The sequence below is a fragment of the Drosophila navojoa genome, chromosome 2 (genome assembly GCF_054131105.1).
Source record: "Drosophila navojoa isolate 15081-1374.11 chromosome 2, UAZ_NAV_1.0, whole genome shotgun sequence".
Classification (NCBI taxonomy): domain Eukaryota; kingdom Metazoa; phylum Arthropoda; class Insecta; order Diptera; family Drosophilidae; genus Drosophila; species Drosophila navojoa.
The window spans coordinates 28,205,039-28,226,568 of NC_142890.1; the positions used below are offsets into that span (position 1 = coordinate 28,205,039).

The 21,530-nt window shown below is 38.0% G+C and overlaps 1 protein-coding gene across 4 annotated transcripts in view; it reads left to right on the forward strand.

The window, feature by feature from the left end:
* The window catches only part of hth (Meis homeobox homothorax), a 160,742-nt gene that overhangs the window by 21,482 nt on the left and 117,730 nt on the right, over nt 1–21,530 (forward strand). The window contains exon 2 of one of the 4 annotated variants that reach the window (XM_089258150.1): nt 17,805–18,938. In XM_089258150.1, coding sequence (XP_089114276.1) covers nt 18,924–18,938 — 15 coding nt within the window. In that variant the 5' untranslated portion in view covers nt 17,805–18,923. Of the gene's footprint in view, nt 1–15,169; nt 18,939–21,530 lie in introns of those variants that run through there. The other 3 variants (XM_030386799.2, XM_089258157.1, XM_030386802.2) reach the window with 3 other exon arrangements.

A 21,530-nucleotide genomic window follows, 5' to 3' on the forward strand; every position in this document is an offset into this window, starting at 1 on the left:
CCGGCACATTAAAATGCATTCATAAAAAAGAGTTTATATTCTCTTATAATTGTGGCCAGGATCGCGCGCGACTTAACACGTGATAGTTTATTTGGCTAATAGAAGCCGATCATAAAAGCCAACTTTTATATGCAATTTAAATGCCGCCCGGGACGTGTGCAGCTCTCTCTCTCCCTACTTCCCACTCTCTCTCTCTCTCACTCTCCCACTCTGTAGCTATTCAGTATTTTAGCATCAAATTAAAGTTGCTCGTTTTCTCGTAGGAGTTTTATTCTGCCTCGTTAAAGTTTACACGCTTTGGCATCGGCTGCTGCGTCTGATTTTATGCGATTTATATGGCCGATCTTGGCAGTAGTCTCAGCTGAATGCTGTTGCTTGCAAATTGCTGCTTGATCAACCTGACTTTGCAGGCTGCTTTCCCCTCTTCACATTTGCTCACTTTTATTATAGACTCCTATAATTAGAAGTATTTCATTTGCTCACTCCAACACGAATCGCGATAAGGTGTTCTAATTGATTTTAAATGATTTGACAAAATCTGAGCGCCCTGTATCGCGTCTGTCGCAAACATTCAACATCGAACATCGAACATCGAGCATTGAGCATTGAACAGTGAACATTGAATGATGATTCATTTGCTAGATGTTCAGCCATTTGACACATCACTTTCATTTCACCAAATTGATGATGTTTACTTATCTATGGGTGCGACGCGACTCGACTCGACTCGACTCGGCGCGGTTGCATACTCCCACCTCTGCCAATATGTAGGTTAAAGTGCGTTAATCTATAGTGCTTGTTTAGCGGATACCCTGTAAATACCATACAACTAATTGAGTTTTTGATAGATGGGACATGGAATTTTCAAAGTTTGCACTTATTGAGAGCTCTATGAATGACATTTGTTGATTTTGTGATTATATATGTAAAATATAGGAATATATTTTGTAGATTTATACATCAGAAGAAGAAGAACAAGATAAAGAGTCAAACAATCTTGATAAAAGAGCAATTATATATCATATACAAAATCTATGAAATATAATTAAAAGTTTAGTAAATATTCGAAAATCCCTAACTACAGATTACAGCTTAATAATACTCATATATAGAGATATATGTGTGTAGAATTGTATGTAGATAAAAAAGAAGTATGTAATTAAATTTTTTTTTTTTTAATTTTCTTTGAGTTACTTTAGTAAAATATATATAATATATAGAGACATGAGCTCTTAAAAGTTTAGTAAATATTCGAAAATCCCTAACTACAGATTACAGCTTAATAATACTCATATATAGAGATATATGTGTGTAGAATTGTATGTAGATAAAAAAGAAGTATGTAATTAAATTTTTTTTTTAATTTTCTTTGAGTTACTTTAGTAAAATATATATAATATATAGAGACATGAGCTCTTAACTCCAGATTAGATTATGTTAAAATATATTTTTATAATGTATAAATAGCTTTACTTAAAACTTATATATATATATATATATATATATATATATATATATATATATATATATATATATATGATAAACAAAGCAGACAGTGCCTTACAAAAGATCAAGTACCAAAAAGATATTTCTTTTATAAGTTAACAAAACATTAACTGTGAGTTTATGATAATATTATATAAAATATATAAATAAAGTACAACAATTATATAAAATTGTACATTATTTTAATTTTTTTTTTAATAATTTTTTTTTGTTTTTTATTTCTTTTTTTTATAAAATTACACAATAATTTTAAAATCAATAATATTTATTGTACATACAATATATATATATATATATATATATTAGACAAAAGAAAAATGAAGACTTCAATGATGTTCGATAAAATATCTAGCATCAAATTAAGATTTCTAGTTGAATTAATAGCTTCGAATCTTACGTATATACAACAAAATTATTTGTAAATTATCTTTGAATTCTTAAAGAATTATCTTTGAATTCGAAATGACTAATGACCATAATAATTATTTTTATATATATCATATATCATACTATTCATTTAATGATTAAATTAATTTATTTTGTTTAGAGCTCTTAATAAATGTAAAAGGAATTCCATAATATTATATTTAGATACATATATATAATATACAACATGTATAGCCAATATAAGAAATTTTACATCTTTTGCGCATCAAATTTAATTGAGCAACGCTCGCTGTCCTTCTCTGTCGTTTAGGGCTGGCCTATTGACCTTAGGCTATCTTTCGAGCAGCTTATCAGCGGGCAGGGGAATCACGTGGGTGCCTTCTGAAAGCGAGCCCAGATAGCTATCTAACTAAATACTAAACACAATGCCTAGCAGCCAAAGCTCTGTCTATTTGGCGGAGGTATGCGAGTGCGATGGGGGTGGGGAGTAGGGAGGTAACTGGCTGATCGAGGGGGGAGTAGCTGGCTGATATCTGCCACGTCTCTGTGTGGCAGCACCTGAACACGAAATATCAGTGATTGAGCGATCAGTTAAAACGTTTGTGAAGTGAACGCGAATGATTGAGTGGATATTGTGGAGCGGCGCGCCCCATTCCCAACATAGAAATGGACTTGGACTCCTCTGTGTCGTTTGTGGTTATGGTTGGGGTACGTGTGATAAACACTGAACGGCAAGTGTAACGGCAATGGCAAACGGGCAGAGGCAAGCGTCGGCATTAAGTGGCATTAGGCTGTGTCAAAAAAAGCATTTACTATTTCGCAGAATGTTTATTTTGGTTCGCCTTGTGGGAGTTTCTTCAATTTGTGTGCGTAGATATCAATTTCAATTTGGGTAACGATGCGACATGTCCAACGGTGGGATTCACTGGCCGACTTAACCGCTGAGCCCCCAGCTGAATGATCGGGCGAGCGAGGATCGAGCATGCGAATGGCGAAGGACCATCAGAGCAGCAGCAGCAGCAGCAGAGCCATCGATTGGCAAGTTTATGGCAGGCAAATGGCCGATAAGTTGGACGAGTTTATGACGTAGCACTTGTCAGTTTTGACAAGTTCGTTAATGGGCCGGCCAGCCGCGTTGCATTCCGGCCGGGCCAAGAGTGAGAGAGCCAAGTGCAGTTGCGAGGCGTGAAATGCTCAATTAACACGAAATTTACGATGCGACGGACCCTCAACCCATTAAGACAACCTGTTATTAGGCAAGGTCCTTGAAGCCAAACCGAAAAAACTAACCAGCAACACCTACCCATGTGTGTCTCTCTCTCTCTGTGTATGTGTGTGTGTACCTACAGCAAGGCCAACATAATTTATTTGCCTTTTCTCGCCTAGTTCTCAGCAGCTCGTCGAGTGTATAAAGAAACGCTCGTAAAAACTTTCTTTTGTTTCGACGTGCGCAACTTTACGACTTTGCTGAGTGCGTTCCGAATTTCCTTGGCCCTAAGCAATTTCTTTGCCCAAAAAATTTCAGGCTGGCGGTGAGTGAGCGAGCATGGGGCAGGAGGCGAGGCCGAATCACAGCCAACGGCAATGAAATATCAATAAAAGGAGCAACAATTTAATTTACACAAGCAACTCTGACAGCTTGTAAACTGTCCGAGCGGGAGAGAGACTCGACGTTGTCATAATGATAACACTTACTGGGCCATCAAATAGACGCATCGGGAATTTTTACGAGCCTCGGTGTGTCGCTGGTGAAAGGGTCGACCAGGAGCTGGTGCCTGGTGCCTGGGTCGTGCAGGGGTCGCCGTTGCTGTGGACATGGTTTGTCATAATTTTCTATTTATCGTGTAATTTGTAGCGCAATTTGTTGCTCGTAAAGTGCTCGAGTGAGAATATGATCGGGTAATGTTAAGTTAAGGTTAACATTAACGTTAACATAATGCACAATGGGCTATATAAAAATCGTAAAATGCGCTTAGAGCTGCCAAAGTGGAGCCAAACATCGCCGAATGACATGACAACATGAAATTTATAGACTTCTTTATGAAGTCACCAAATCATCCATTCCGTGCCAAGTTTATGTTCGCTTGATGAAGCCAAGCGGATAACTAAGTCACCTTCGTAAGCAAAGAGATTCTTATGCAAATATTGTATTATTACCCTGTTTAATTCTCTGTGGGCTAAAATGATTTGAGTGCTGTCGTCGTAGAGTCTAATTTAGACACATAATGTTGGAAAGGAATGAAGGGAATAAAAAACTTCAAATTGAAACAGAGAGAATGGGATAAATGCAGAGAAATACATATATTGATATGTAGTTAAATGGATGGATAGAAAACTAAATTGAAACTGGACAAACGCCATAGTACGGAAATATTTATCTACTTACGGATATGTACCTGTCGATATCGATATAACTTTAGATAGATAGCTGGATAGAAGGGCAGATAGGCAGACAGGTAGATAAATAGATAAAGACATGGAAGAATATATAGTACCGCCGGACAGAGATAGAGAAGAGAAACATGAAGAGCGAATAAAGGTGTTATTGCACTCATGAGAATCGCATAGAAGCGCAATATTTTTTTGTTGAATTAACATTGAAAATGCTTCTTTCAAATTAATCGAATATGCATTTCGATTCATTTATTTCTTATTATAAGATATTGCCCTAGAAGATAATATGTTATCATAAAAAACTATCTGTATTTCAAATTTGAAGGAATTGCTCAAAAAGTCCAAACTGAATGAATATAAACCGATATTTTATGGGTCGAATACCCCTCCCTCTAGTCTGTTAGTGCCTATTGCTGTTATTCCCACATCCTCAATTCACATTTTTTCAATAATAATCCATATCAATCGATCAGTTTCCATTAAGAATAAAGCACCACAAATATTCTGGCTTTACTGCTGGAAATGCCCAACGCTCAAAGGTCAAGTGGCGAGGGAACTCACACGATTCGTTTGCAGCTCGCGAATAAGATAATCAAGAAGCGCTTATCTAAGTCTAATTATAATCGAAGTACTCTCAAGTGCATTTCAGCCGACGGCTAAGCCCTTATCAAGTTTTTCTGGGAATAAAATTCCAGGCATTTATCTGATAAGACTGTCTAAATATTTGGAATATCTTTCCCACACACCGTTAATATATATTTATAATATATTTTTATATTATTACATATCTATTGGCGCTTAAAAATAAAACATTTCAGCTTTATATAGATTTAACAAACTGATCTAAGACACTTTTGACTGATTGACTGCCATTTGGGGAGGCCAAAAACCGTTGTGTATAAATAGACTCTTAACTGTTTTTTCCATTCGATTCGGCTCTTAATATATTGGCCTCAAATTGAATACAAAATTGATTTTGTTTCACGATTATCGTAATTCCTTCGGCCACTAAATCAACTGCAGCAGTTAGTTGCTCATAATAAACAAATAAATATATTTGCTTTGCCTGGGAGATGGAAATTTGTGTTAGGCAATTGCTCAAAAGGCACATAAACCATGCAAAAGTGCAGCGCGTACGAGGCGTATGCGCAATCTTCAATCTACGGCACAGCATCCGTTTTTAGACGTATCCATCATCGTATCGTGCCACACACACACACACACACATACACACACACACACACGGAGTCAGCATGAGGCGCAGACACACGAAAGTATTTTGCAAATTTGCGCTCAATTAATTGCATATAATTCATTTGTTGTTTGGCAACGCACGCAGAGGGCGGGCGCAGGGGCTGGGGCTCCTGGTCCTGCCGCTGGCTGCTGGCTGCTCTCTTGGCCAACATTGGGGTATTTTATGGCATTTTGATTTGATTTTTGACAAACGTCGACGTCGCCGTTGCCGTTGTCGTTGTCCAGCCAATGCCCCGTTTTTTGCTGTTGTTTTTCTTGTTGTTGTTTGCTCGTGTGCAACGCCCTCCCCTTTTTGCCCGCTCGCCAATTTGATTTATTGCCGACCTTGTTATGTGCAGGCGCATTAGCGATATATCCATTTCACTTTCCATAATGGTGGCGGGACCCAAGTGACAGCCCCCGTCAGCTCGTCAAGCTGCAGCAGACAGAGCGAGACGACAATAGCAGCTGCCTTTACGATGTTGCTAGCTTGTAAGCTTGCTGCTCTGTCTTTGAGTATGAGTGTGTGTGTGCGTGTGCTGGTCTACCTTTGTGTATGTGTTGCCTTGTAATTTAACAGGGGAAATGGTCTGCGCTCTCTCTCGCTCTTGTGCGCCCCTCTTGGTTTATAGCAAGTGGAGAGAGCACGAGTGCAATGCGACGCAGGGGAAATGCCAACACTATACTTTATGGCTGCGCTTACGATTATAGCATGTGAAGCACTGTGTGCGCAAATTTACGAGTCTTCATAATTAGGAAATGCAAAAGTGACGTCACGTGCCTTTTGTGATCCTGCCGGGCAAAAAGATCTTACCCTTATTTATTGACAGCGCGCAATAATAATTAAATTTTATATGTAATAACAACAGAAGGCAACGCCCGAGAGGGGAAAGACGACAAGGCAAAGTCGAGAGGGGAGAGGAGCGCTGGTTGTACCCTTCCCCTCTTGCCTTTGCCTTGGTGTTTTGCAAATTCTTATTTTAAGCTTTACTTAAGTTTTTAATTTTTGATTCTCATTTTTTTTTTTTGCATATTGGCAAATAAAGCCAATTTATAAATTTCGCTTATTCTGACGCCGCTTTTGTTATGCAAATGAGACGAAGAGGAAGAGGGAGATCAAAATGTTACATTTTTGGCGGAATAACTGAGCAACTCGCATGGTCAGTTCGTCAATTAGTCAGTTAGTCAGTTAGCCAAATGTCGAAGTCGGACTGAGATTCCGATTCAAATTCAGTATCCGATTCAGATTCAGATTTTTAGCCGGTTTGGCAGCATTTCCGCGCTGTGATGGACAAAGCTTTTAGGGAGCTCTCGAATGAATCTCGAATCTCGATTCTCGATTCGAGGTTCTCGAATATCTCATTTGGCATTCGCATTTGGTTACGCATTCACGGTAAAGGTCACTCGGGTCATTCGACGAGATGTCGATCCGCATTTGAATGTGTGACATCAGTGAGGCTGATTTACTTCTCCACTGAGCGCAGAGCAAACATATTGAATTACCCAAATTAGCAATTCCATTTCGGGGCAGGCGATATTTAGAGTCACAAAACGTCGATAAATCGTTCAATTAAAATTCGACCGTCAGCACATGGCGAAATCTCGAGCGGGCCAAAGAGAGAGACAAATGAAAGCAAGATATTGACTAGAGCAAACCTATTAAATACAAATAAATAATTAAATCAAAAACGACAAAATTTACATTTTGAGAAATATTTACAGGGCAAGAAAAAATAAATAAATAAATAATACATTATTTTAGTTTGGGAGTTTTTAATAAATTCAAAAGAGGCAAAAACAAATCACGGAGATTCAAAATGAATGAAATATTAAGTTTTAATATAAAATAAAAAAATAAATAATTCAACCTGAATATATTTAAAGATAGTTTAGACCATTTCAAAGTATTATTTCTATATATTTGTCAAACTGTCTTTATTAATTGTATAAAACATCTAAGAATACATAAGAATTTCTTCGATATAAAAGTTTTTAAAGTTTTTTGGATTAAATATGATAATTCTGTTTTAAGATATTTTATAATATGTCAGCTATATATATTATATAATATATATATAATATATATATATAGTTTTTTAACCCCTTTGTTATTAAGAAACATTTCGTACTCTGATTTTATTTAAATTTTCATGTTTACTTTATGATTTTTAATTGCCCAATGTATTTACAACTATTTTCCTCTTATACTGGATTAAATATCAGCTATTAAACTAATTCTCATTCATTTTTGGAACGTCAAAATATTGCATTTAGATTTAAATGGATTTTGTTGTTGTTATATTTCTACATGCAACTGCGCCAACTGCGAAGTTAGCAGAGTGTGTTTATTTATATGTATGTATATATGTGTGTGTGTGTGTGTGTGTGTGTATGTTAAGTCTTGTTTATGCTAGAAAGCAACTTGGAAGGGCGGACCAGAGCTTTCTTAGGTGTATAAATCGAACTCAAAATTTAAAAAGAACTTCAAAATATGCGTGAATTAAGAAGGCTTGCATTCCTGGCTCTATATAAGTGTGCTACAAGCCCTAATGCAATCAGTTAAAGCATTTCGAGATTGACCTTTTCTCCGATAATCTTGGACAATCTTACATCATATCAAATAACTGCGAATTATATCTAGAGTTAAGCCACATACATATATCATAGTACCATTCGGATATTCTACGGATTTCTGATTGTTGATAGTTATATCAAATCAAATAACTGCGAATTATATCTACAGTTTAATCATATTCATATATTAAAAATCCCTTCGGATATTACAAAAACTTTTATTGATTTTTGATTGAGCTACAATAGATTTACTCTGGGAATTTTTACTTAGCACTCCTATTTTAGCAGTTCCTGTGTCAAAATTTCAATATGTTAACTGTAGTTTTTAGCTGGTTTCCCGCTCATTTTTCTTTTGGTATCTGCTTTTGCTCACATTCTGCACGACCTTGAGCACAAATTGAAATTGCTGCACTTTGATTATCAGCTACTCATGCCTTATTCTTCTTCTTCTTCATCTTCTTCTTTTTGTTGCTTTCATTGTTTGGCTTCTGGTCAAACAGATTGAAATTATTTTGTTTTGTTTTTTTGGCAAGTTTTTAACAAGCAAAAAGGCCAACGGCAGCGCGAACAACGCTGCGAGCTGAACGATAAAGCCGCAGCAGCTGTAGGCCATGGCAGGAGTTGGGGGGGGGAGCAGCAGGCAGCGGGCAGCGGCACAGCCACAGGATTCTGGGCAAAGGCCACGTTCCTTATCGAAATGCCGACACAGTCGAAACAACGTTTAATTAGAGTTTGTTGTTTATTTATTTATTTGTATTTGCTCGAGTGTGTACAGAGTGCGTGTGTGTGTGTGTGTGTTTGTGTGTGTGTAGCTGGTAGCCAACTAAGAGCCAAGGCGTCGTCGTCTGCTGACCAAAGTCGTCTCTCCTTCCCTCTCTCTCTCTCTGTCTTCCTCTCTCTCTCTCTCTCTCTGTCTTCCTCTCTCTCTCTCTCTCTGTCTCTTTCCTCTGAACCGCTGCACTTTTACAAACATTAATAATTTCATTGAGTTGTTGTTGTTGTTGTTATTCCTGCCGTTGTTGTTGTTGTTTGTAGAGCTCGACGGCAACGGCTTCCGTTCTGGCTGCCAATACACAGACAGCTGCCCCGCCTACGCCCCCCAATCGCCCCATTCCACACACACACACATACACACATGTCCGGCTGTAGTGTGTGTTGTTGTTGTTGTTATATTTTTGAACATTTCATAAGAAATCGTTTGTGGCATTATTTAATTTTGTTATTTTTGTTGCTTTTTCGTTTCGTTTCTTTTTTTTTTGTTTTTGTTTGCTTGGCTTTTTGTGCGATTGTTGTTGTTGTTTCTGTTTATTGTTGTTGCTGTTGCTAGTTGTGCACATTTTATTTACTTTGTTGTCGCTGCGAGCTGACGAACTATCTTCAATGGGCACTCGGCCGAGTCCTTGCCACGTCCTTTGGCCGTTGCTGCGGCCAAGCGATAATAATATTTGTTATTTACTTAAACGGAAGGAAAAAAAATAAAATAAAAAGCAACAACAAGAAACAAAAACGGAAATGCACATAAATTTCTTTCTCGTAGATTATAATTCCGACCCACTCTCAACTGCTCGCCCCATCGCACTCTCCTTCTATCCCTCTCTCTCTTTCTCTCTCTCCTTCTCTCTTCTCTTTCTCACTCACTCGCTTTCACTGTTTGCCAATAGTTTTTCCTCAAGCTTTCCCTCCCCCTCCCCTTCCACTTCCATTTCCTCTGCTTCTGCTTCTTTTTCTTCTTCTTCTTTTGGCAACAGAGTTGCAAAAGCTCCAAATGGCAGCAGCGCCAGCTTTTCCAATCTATAAACAATGAACGCTCCAAATATATTTCTATATACATATATATATATATATATATATATATATATATATATATATATATATATTTATCTTCTTATTCATAATTTGTTCAATTTCAATGGGAAAAACTATGTTGATACAAATATGAAAAGTTTTCAACTTATTTTTACATACTCGCCCATAAAGGAAAGGAGTATATTGACTTAGGTATACGAATCTTTAGGTTCACCCAGCCATTTGCCCGCCGGTTCGTCCATTTATCCATCCGTCCGTACGTCTGTCCGTCGGAAAATACGCTACAAAATGATTTGAGATTCTTTATATATTCTCTGCCTTATAGTCCGACCGATATAAATAGTTTACACAATAATCGGATTAGTAAGTAATTTGTTCAACAATTGAAGAGCTGGAGATCCTGAGGATTTTTGGTTCAACTAATTGAGAGTATAAATTTGCTCTTAAAGTGAAAAAAAAAAAATGCCTGTACCACCGAAGGAGAATTTATGCTTAAGCTCAACAGATATCCCAGATACATTTTTTTAATTATCATATTTAAATTTACATATCCCGATACGAAAATTCGAAAGATCTGTATTGGACATAAACCCGGAGCTACTACAGATAAAAATAATTCAACTTAAAATATCTTAAATGGTGTTTGCTTATCATTTGATAAATAGAAATACAAAACAATAATAAAATAAAATTATAATAAAAAATAAAAATTATTAAATCCTTGGCTTGAAACTTTGTATGTATTTTGTTCACTTCATTTTATGTTTATTTAAAGTTTTACATTTGAAATCTGTAATATCGATAAAGTAAGATGTATAAATTATTCTCTATGATCAATGTGAGACGTAGAAATTAATTATATGAGATCAAATCAAATATCTCAGCATTGAAAATAAGAAAAACCCTCTTAGAAAATTTTCAGAGCAATTTTCGTTTAATGAAAATGAAAATGAAAATTTGAAATCTGAAATTTGTACTAGTAAGCTATTTCCTAATCTCGGGATTCCACGATATATGTACATAGATAAATACTGCAGTAAAGTAGTAGAGAAATATAAATTTCTTACACTTTTATAAGTAAAATGCGCCTAGTAGGGTAATAATACAGATAGTATGTATATGAATCAAATAATATATCAACATATTAAAAAAAATATATGATAAAATTTGGTACTAAAACTTAGTAATATAATCAATATATAAAACCGAGGACCTCTGTAGCTGCTGCTTCACTATTATAAGTTGGTTTCAAGAACATCTTATCTCCAAATATCTAAATTAATTAAATAAATTAATAAATAAATTTGGTATTCTATAAAGTATTCACTCTATTCTTTGTACTTGTAATACCCATAAGTATTACTGCATAAATAACTAAAATATCGATTATATTATTACAAATGAAATTGAAGTTCGTCTTGGTTTTGGTTTTTGTTTTTTATTTATATATACAATATATTTTTTTTTTAATTTCTCCACTTGTGCTTTCCTCCACGTTTTCTTCTTGAAGTGACATCAATTGCTTTGGCAGCCCTCTCTCTTCACCCGCCTCCTGCTGCTGCTGCCGCCTCACTCCGCCTCTCCTCAAGCATTCGATGCACTTTTCATCTTTATTAAGTTGTATTTTCTTATAGACAGGCAACAGCAGTCGCAGCTCTAATGCCATAAGTAGTTTTTCATTGGAAAAACAATATGGTTCTCTCTCTGTATATGTGCGTGTGTGTGCAGAAGTGATTTTCGAATGTCCCATGTCCCGCTCCCCTCACTCCTCTCCCTCTCCATGTCCCTCTCCCAGCATCTCTCGCTTCTGTGACAGTTTCAAGTGGTTTTTCAGGGCAATCAATCAAAAACGAAAAACATTTCTCGTGTCTGCCGATCGCTTGACTGCCAAAGAGAGAGCGAGAGAGAGAGCGAGAACGAGAAAGGAGATGAGGGCAAGAGTGGGGCGTGTACGACACATGTGGCCAGGCTGCATGCCTGATGCATCTTAATCCTGCATCCTGTCTCCCTTTCACGCCCACTCTCGCTCTCTCCTGCTCTCACTCATTTGCATGCTGACTTTAGCTGTTAATAACTGAAAACTAAATGAATTTCCACAATTTTCTTTTCGCCTTTCGCAGGTAACGTATGATGAATGGTCGCTCTTTAGTTGTTAGCACCAAGAAAGTCAGGTAAGTGTCCTTTTGGCATCTCTTTAAGTCCTGGCCGAATGGTTTGATAAATTGCAAAGTGCCTCGCAAACTTTGGCCCGCACCAGTGCCCGCCCAACCTCAGCAACAGTTGAATGTCCTGTCAGAGGCAGACGAGACGACAATTTGTTGCTGTTGTTCTTGGGCGGCTCACGCGGTGGGCGGGGGCGTGACCGGCATATTTATTTGTGCATATCGAGCTATTTTCGTTTGTGTGTGTGCCCAACAACGGGACTTTAGGTGCTGGACCTAAGCCCGTTTTATGGCAAGCGTTGAAAGTCACAAAATTTCGTTCGTTAGACGCAGGCAGAGCCCAAATGGAAGGTAAAGTATGACAGCAAACAGGTAAATATGCATTTATGTAAGCAGGTAGCAGTTCGAACGAAACGTATGCGATCATTAAATGTGCAAAAATAATGAGAAAAATCGAAAAGAAAACGCAAACAAAACTCCAAATAATTTGGTCCGCGTCGCGAGTCCAGTGACTCTATAACTGTGCGGCACTCGAGAACAGCTGTTTCGGTTTGCCATAAAAAGTGAGTGCGCACATTTATCATGCTGGCCCGCTCGCGCAATGCGGCGAATTCGGTTGGACGTCGTCGTCGTGCTTGAGCTCGTTTGCCGCTCTCTCTTTGTCGTGCGCGCAACGAAAACAAAAACAAACCATTAAAAGTGCAGCGAAATGGCCGTTTGAGCGTGAAATACGAGCGAAAACAATGCGGCGAAGAGCGGCGCGTTGCGAGAGTGCCGTTGTGTGACTGTGTGTATGCGTGTGTGTACGAGAGAGTGTACACTTGTCTGTCAAGATTATGGCGGTTTTTCAGCAACACCGAGTTGGGGGCTGCCAAAAAGAAAATCATCGTCGCTGTTGCTGTTGCTGCTGCTGTTGTTGTTTCCTCAAGCGCCGACGGCAACTCCTATTTTTCTTCATATGCCATTTTATACTTTTTTTTGGCTTTGACTCGCGAGCGACTTTCGTATTGCACTCGGCATTCGGCACTCAGTTCAAGTTGAGTTTGAGTGAGTTTCGCTTGTCTCACATACGCAGCTTCAGTCATACACACACATACAGCAACATTCACATCAAGTTGATATCGTGTCGTCGTCTTCATCTTTGCTGTCGCTCGCTCGTCGTTTTCATTTGATAAATTGCGTTTATAAGAAAGAGATGAATTGTCATGCACAGCAGCGCAGCGCCAACAACAACAGCGCCAGCTGTTGTGTGCTTGTGTGTGTGTGCGAGTCTGAGCGAGCAACGGTTGGCGCTCATTTGGGGCCCGCTGCCGCCGCTTTAAATCATATTGGCTGCGCCTCAGTCTCTGCCTCTGTGTGAGTGCAAGTGTGTGAGTGACTGAGTGTGTGTGTAAGTGTGCGTGAGCTTTCTCATCGCCACATTTTTCGCTCGCACACAGTTTTCTTCGCCTGCCTTGCCCCTCTCAACATCAACGTTCGCTCCAAGTGCTCGACGCTCGTCTGGGATTGGAAGTTTCCAAATGCAATTTTGCTGCCTTGAGCTTTTCGTCTTATTATCAAGCTGCCGTTTCTCTTGCTTTTTTTCTTTTTGTGTTTCTTGCAGGTTTTCTCCTATTTCTTTTTTTCTGTTTTTGCTCAGTGGGTGGAGACCTCGGTGCGCCCATCTCTCTCTCACTCACTCACTCTCGCGCTCGCTCGCTCGCGCCACCTCTGCCTGCCTGCCTGCCGAGCTCTGCTGATTTAAATTTCATGGTCTCCTCAATTTTAGCCAAGTTGTAATATTAAATTAAATTAAATTCCCTTTGCATTTTTCTTCCTCTTTTTCCATAGCCTGGCCTTAAAAAATGCACTAGACAAATTTCTGCTAACAAGCACCGTTATTACACGTCTCCCACCCGTCGCTCTTATTAATTAATTGAAGAACTTTCAAATTGCAATTGGATTAGCATAAATTAGAGAGTTCTTTGCCTACGAGAATACATATCAAATATAATTTGCTTCATATTTTCAATGTATTAAATTTGAATATCATTTAGAGAAGTTATTGAACAGATTAACAACCTGAGATTTGTTTTAATTGCCTTTAAAAATTCCATTGGAAAACTTTTGAATTAAAAGCTATTAAAAGGAAGAATAATTGAAATTCTTGAATTATATTTGTACATATATTATCCCATATATATTTACTAAAGTATATGTACATATGTATATGATATTGAATAAATATGTATTCAATATACACACATAAAATATGTAATAAGGGATAGATTTATATATATTCAGAAATAATACAAATTGAAATAAGATAAATTTTTAAAACTTCAAAACTATTTCGTTGTAAAACTCATATATTATATTTAATATAAACAGATTGAATTATTTTTATTTAAATCTTGTTTTTAAAGTCGCATTTTGAACATTGAAAATAAAATTTATATAAATTACGAATCAATATATGATTTCTCTTACATTTTTAAGAAAGACACGAAAAATTGAATAAAATGCATTCGTAATCCATATAAAAGCTAAATAGGTTGTTTACATCCCCTTTAAAACCCAATTCTTATATTTTTGTAATATATTTTACAAGTTTTCCTCAATTCTAGATATATACTTGGCGTTCATCTCCTTGAACTTGTGTATTAAATCACTTCAATACCATTTTGTTCATTTCTTTCAACGAGTCCGTTTTTGGCAATAACACCCACCCACACACACACACACATTCACGTGCAAATAAAATAGCAATTTATTACTTTTAATTGAATTTTCAAATGAATGCAAATTCTGTTCACTTTTGTCTGTTCTGTTCAGTTCGTTTTTTTTTTTTTTTTTGTTGGCACACAAATTTTGCATTAGCGCGTCTTAAATTTAAAACACCTTGGGTTGCAGCAACAACTTTGCATTGAAAACTGAAAAGGCAACAACAAGAATCTCAAACCGCAAATCAATCAACGTCTCATAAATTTGTCAAGACGGCGACAGTTAGACGAAAGCTGCGAAGCGAAAGAGGACAAGAGGAAGCGAGGACAAGTGTCGCTCGCTCTCTGCCCCTCTCGCTCTAACCAATGCAGCTCAGCGCTTGTGTGGGGGCAGGGGCTGAAGTGTGTACAAAATACGATCAGCTGTTTTGAAATGGAAACCAGATTAAGTGCAGCATCATCGTCATCATTATTATCTTTGTCATCGGGCCACAGCCCGGCAGCGGTGGCAACAACAATATCCTTGCCAACGCCAGCCAGCCAGCCAGCCAGCCAGCCAGCTAGCCAGCCAAAACAAAAAAACAAAGCAATTTTTCATTTTTTGCTAAAACGGCGGCAACATTAAAACGAGCGCCGGCGTCGACGTATCAGCAGCAGCGCCAGCAGCAGCCGCTCGTATTTGCCGTTGGCTGCCCAAAAAACAAAAATGGCGACCGGGCGCCGCGAGCCGGTTAACCGAAAAAAAACAAAAACAATTGGAAAACGGGAGCAACAAAAGGCAAACAAAAAAAAAAGACTAAAAGGACGCACAGGCCAAAAATGCGTTGTTGAAAAATTGCCTCGAAATATGTGTTAACTGCTTTTTAAACTGCCACGAGGACGACGACACGACGACGGCGACGACGTCGTCGCCAGCAGCAGCAGCAGCAGCAGCAGTAGCAGCAGCAACAACAATAACAAGCAGCAGCAGGATATGCATTTTGGGCCGTTGAATTTATCGGTGGGCGATTTATTATTGCACACAAAGTTCACGGTGCGAACAGCTGTTGGTGTTTGTGTTGTTTTTGTAGCTGTTGTTCCTGGCAGGATCATTGGCTAAGTGGCTGGATCGCCATGACGCCTGGCGACGGCGACGTCGTCGACAATGACGACAGCGACAGCGACGTCGCTGCAGCTTTTGAAGGCGTTACCTATTTGACTGTCGTTGTATGTGTAAGTGCTTCTCTTTTCGTATGCCTGTGTGCGTGTTCATGATTGTGTGTGTGCAAAGAGCGCAAAAAAATTGAGCGAAAGTTGAGCGCGTTTTGAAGTGACGGACAAGCGCAAGCAAGCAAGCTAGCGAAGGCGAAGGCGAAGGCAATGCACAACAACAAGCGACAGCGTCGTCTGGAGTGGCGGCAAAGACTAGAAAACACCTGAAAGCACTCACTGGCACAAACACGAAGCACGTAACACAGAGCAGAGAGAGAGAGAATACGCTCAACCCCAACCCCAGAAACCACCCAATGCCCAATGCCTGCGCGCACAGGTGGGGCGGCCAAAGAAGACTGAATGGCAAACTGATGCAAACTGCCACTCACTCAAGCGAAAATAACAAATGGGATTGGTTTTTGCTGATTTTCAACGCACGCACAGCGACGGCAACAGCAACAGCAACAGCAGCGACGGCAACGACGACGGCGACGGCGACGGCGACTACGACGACGAGTGTACTGGCAGCAGCAGAGAGAGGCGATGCGACGCTAGCAGCGGCCAAAACCTATAAGCCGTCTCCTTTTGGCCAAAGCCAAATAAATTTCAAACGAATGAACGAACGATGAGCGAGCGCCAACGACGACGACGACGACTACGTCGTCGTTGCGCAAAAAGAGTCGAAAAACAAATGGCAAAACAAAAACAAAAGCAAAAAAACACACATATACACATGCACATGCATACATACACATAGCAAAACTGAGCACAGTAGAGTAGCGCAGCCGAGGCATGACATAGCCAGATTGTGACAAGTGTGTGTATGACAGAAAAGGCGTACTAACAAATCAGTCATCATCCTTTGCGCTCTGCCTTTGGGCCCCATTTTGTAGTGCGCTCAAAAGAGCGCGCCTGCGCTCTCGCCGGTCAATTCGCCGCAATTACAGCAACAAAGCAGCCAGCAAGCGCACACATAAATACACACACACACACACGCACGCACCACAATTCGCCGGAGTCGAATGTGTTTGTATAGCCATCGCACTCGCACTGCTGGTAAATTTATGAGTCTCCGCGTTGTACAACCTTTTTTAATGGCACAATTGTTGCGTCGCCGCCGTCTTTGCGACTGTGTGTGTGCGTATGTGTGAGTGTACGATCGGGCAGACAGTGGCGTGCAAGCGTGCATGAGCATGATTGACAGTGTGTATTTGCCTTCGAACCGCGTACGACGTGCTTGTGCTTGTGCTGTCTGTGTTGTGTGCGAAGCGAGAAGCGAAGCCGAAAACGCCGAAGCCGTCGCCAACGTCGCAGCCGTTGAGAAAAATTATTATTATTACTATTATTATTGCTATTACATAGCATTATTATTGTTATTGCCGCACAGCAACAGCAACCCACAACAACTAAATCAAGAATAATAATAATCATAACTGAACATATTTTGGACGCCGCCAAAAAAATTTTTTCGTCGCGATCTCCAAGGTTAGCCAAAAATATCAAGGAAAAACAAAGAAACAATAATAAAGTCTCAAATAAGCAAAAAGCGCGCGCGTCTCGTTGCGCGACGTTACGATCGGTCGTTACGTTACGTTACGCGGTACGCAGCAACGTTAACGGACTTTCGTCGTGTTGCCGCTACCTTCGCCGTCTCAGTCGCCGCCGTCGCGTTACCGTCGCTAAAACCACATTTTGCAACATTTTCCCATTGCACGCGTTTCGTTAGGAGGAGACTCCAAAAACAAAAACTGCACTAAATGCCACTATAAACTTTAAACTGTAAACTGTTAACAGTTAGTTAATGTTCTTCGATTGGCTGCTGGATTGACAAGCTTTTGGTTTTTCATAGTATATTATAGTATGTAGAAGCAGCTGTGATAAATAGTGCGCATATTATACGAAAGCAAGAAGTATACGACATACAAAACAAAACAAAAAGAATACAAAAACAACAAAATATAAAACGGAACAACAACAACAACAACAGCATCTTCAAGGCAAACAATCTGAGAGGAACATTTCGAAGTAAACGAAAAATAGAAGACCAAGCAAAAGAAGAAGAAGAAGCAGCTGCAAAAGGCCCGAGCAATGGATTTATGACAACAACAATAACCCACGAGCAGAGCTAAAAGGCAACAGCAACTGCAAACTATGTTGCCTGGCCCACACAAGCAGCGACTACAACAACAGCAACTAGAAAGAAGAAGAAGAACTACTACAGCAACGGCAAACCCAATATGAAAACAAATTGTATACGATTTTTATAAACCGCAAAACAAAAACAAAAATTATATATAACTACAACAAATTATATGTAAATATATATATACATAACTATATGTATACAAAACAAAAAAGATCTCCCGCTAATAATAAAAACGCGCGCGTAACTACAACAACAGCAACAACAACAAAGTATACCAGAAACAACAACAACAAATTAAAACATAAATCTAAGCAAAGAATGTAAAAAATCTAAAGCAAAGATTTTAACAAATGTGCCTGTGTTAAAAAAAAAAAAAATAAATAAAAAATAAAAATTAAAAGAAGCAGAAGCGAGTAGTAGAAGCATAAAGTGCAAAGCAGCTAAGAACCACGTTGAAAAAAGAAAAGAAAAGATAGAAAAGAGGAAGCAGAAGGAGTTAGAGGAGCGAAAGCAATTCAAATTATTAAAAATACACAAATTCTAATAATATTTTTGTGAGTGTCAAGCATTAAAAATAAAATAGAAACAGAAAAGGAAAAGGAAAAAGAAAACACCACCCGAGCATAGCAGGAGGCCCCAACACATACAGAGATCTACAGAGAGAGATAGATCTTCGCTCCATAGAGAGATCGGCACGACGACGACGACGAGGACGAGGACGCAAGGGACGCGGGCCCCTCGTTTTGTGTTGAGCCGCCAACTGTCGTCTGTACACCACTAAAAGTGGCACAAATCGGGTTAGACGTCGCTCCCAGAGCATTAATGGCTCAGCCTAGGGTAAGTACTATAACTAAAATTAACCGTAAATCCAAATTCAGAGTCTCAGCGTCAGAATATTAGTGAGAAAAATTGGTGTCTTTGATTTGGCGACGGCATTTTTTAGGCGACGGCTTTTTAGCTAGGAAAACATTTTCACTCTCTGCAAAGATTTTCCACTCGAAAGTATCGTAATTTGTACAAAAAGAAGTAAAACTGGAATTTCGTGTTCTATAATTTCGGAAAAAATAATGTCAATTATTTGATAATTCAGTAAGAGCTATAATTGTTTGTGAATATTCCCGAGTTCTCGAGACAAGTGAAGATTTGCCCAATTATAGTGTTGCAAAATTGTGTAAATTTTCGTATAATATGTTTTGATTTTGTTGTTCCATGCCGTCGGGTTTTGGAATCGGCTTTGGCTGTAGCTCTGTGCATATATTTTTATTAAGCATTTGATTGTGGCGTGACAAGATTTTTATAGATATATCAAGCTATAAAAAAATTATAATTGCGAGAATTTTATCAACGACATAATCTGAGTACACGTTAGTATTTAGGTATATGCATACATGTTTTCAGAGAGTTATTATCAAATCAAGTCTGCAAATTGTTTCATTTGTTTTTATTTGTTTGTAGAATTATAGAGTTTTGGAAACTCGCAACAAAATGAAGAAAATAATTCTTAGATAAAAATGTGTGGTAGATGATTAAATGATACAATAGAATAAAATGTGATAAAAATAAAATATGTATTGAATGTGTAATGGAAATAGACAAAATATGTAATACAATATATGATAAAAGTAGAAATAATATAAAAATATAAGATAGATATTGACTACTAGATACATAGTCTAGTTTATATAAGATATATTTTATTTATTTATCTAATTTATATAAAATATATTCTATTTATATATTATAAAATTATGAGATTTAAGCAATAAATAGTAGACATATATAATAGAGAAGTAAGATAGAATCGAAAATGTATAATCTTATATGAGGGAAGAAATCGTTAGCAATCCATAAAATACATACATAAAGAATATTTAATAGGAATAGAATATATTACAGAAATATTAGGATTATATAATAGAAATGAAAAGAATATATAATAGACATATATCATACACATATAACAAAAATAGTAAGATTATATTGTTTGCAGTAAATATTAGGGTATTTTCATTTGGGAATCCAAACTCTGAAAAATCATAGGATTTGTATTTGCTTGAAGATGTCTGTAAAAGATACATTTACAAATTGCAATTAACATTGATTTATTTGCACATAACTTAAATAATAGAGTTAAATTTTGTGTGTTGGTAAAGAAATTTCGATCTATTTATTTATTTTGTTTTATATTATTTTTATTATCATAATTTGCCGTGGAGCTCTGGCCAGACATCAATAAATTATTTATCAGCTGACTGACCAACATACTTAACGCTCTTTTCTTATTTTCTGTTTTGTTTATTATTTATTTTGTTGTATTTTTGCTATTTGTTATTTACCAACTTTATGAACTGATTAACATATGTGTGTGAAACGAACTTGATATTTCTATGGATCGTTAAATCGTTAGAAAATGTATAACAAAACGAGAGCAAATCAAACTCAATGAGAAACTCTCTGTTGGTGTGTGTGTACAGTTGATAATTAGTATATTGCGTGTGTGTGTGTGTGTGTGCTTGACACTGTCGCACATAGTTAAGGCACTTCGCTCAGCTAACGATATGCCATATAGTAAAAGTTTAAGTTTTCGCCTTGATTTAAATATTTTAACTGCACTACATGCGGTTCGGTTCGGGGTTCGGGATTCCGGGTTCAATGCGTTGCGGTTCGCTGTTGGCAGGAATGACAGAAGATGTGAGCCGTTGTTCACATAAATTTACACTTGTGGTTTAATACGCCAAATTCTCGCGCTCTCTCTCTCTCACTCACTCTGTGTGAGTCTCCGATTCCAATTGCAACCAAAAAGTCATTGGTGTGTGAGTGTGTGTGTGTGTGTGTGTGTGTGTGTGTGTGTGTGTGTGTTTGATGTGATGCATATAATTTTATTGCACAGCATAGGCAGGACGGGCAGTGTACGGCGTACGATGTACGGCGGCTTGTCCGGCATTCATTGAGGGCAGAACGCTGTGGTTTTATTATTTACAATTACGATTTCATTGCATTTCTTTGCGTTGCGAATTCTTTTATATTTTTATAATTTACACTTGATACGAAAAACAAGAGCAACATTTTTTTGATACATACATTTATAATTTGATTATCTGATGCCTATCGCAGTTAATGAAAAACCAAAAAGAATAAATAGATTACAAAATGCGAGCAGCGGCAATTGCAAATTGTTGTGCAGCTGCCACACACACAGACACGGACACAGACACAGGCATTCACACTCACACAGATGTAGTCCCCCTCTGCATGGCTGCAACACTCAACATTCAACATTCAGCACAAAAATTGTTTTGGTGTTATTTTAATTTAAAGGTTAACCGCAGCGTAATTTGTGGCATAAAATATAATTCGTCTAGTGTGCGCGCTGCTCTCGCGCTCGCTGCAGAATGAAAAAGTCAAGTAAAAATCAAAATACAAATGAAA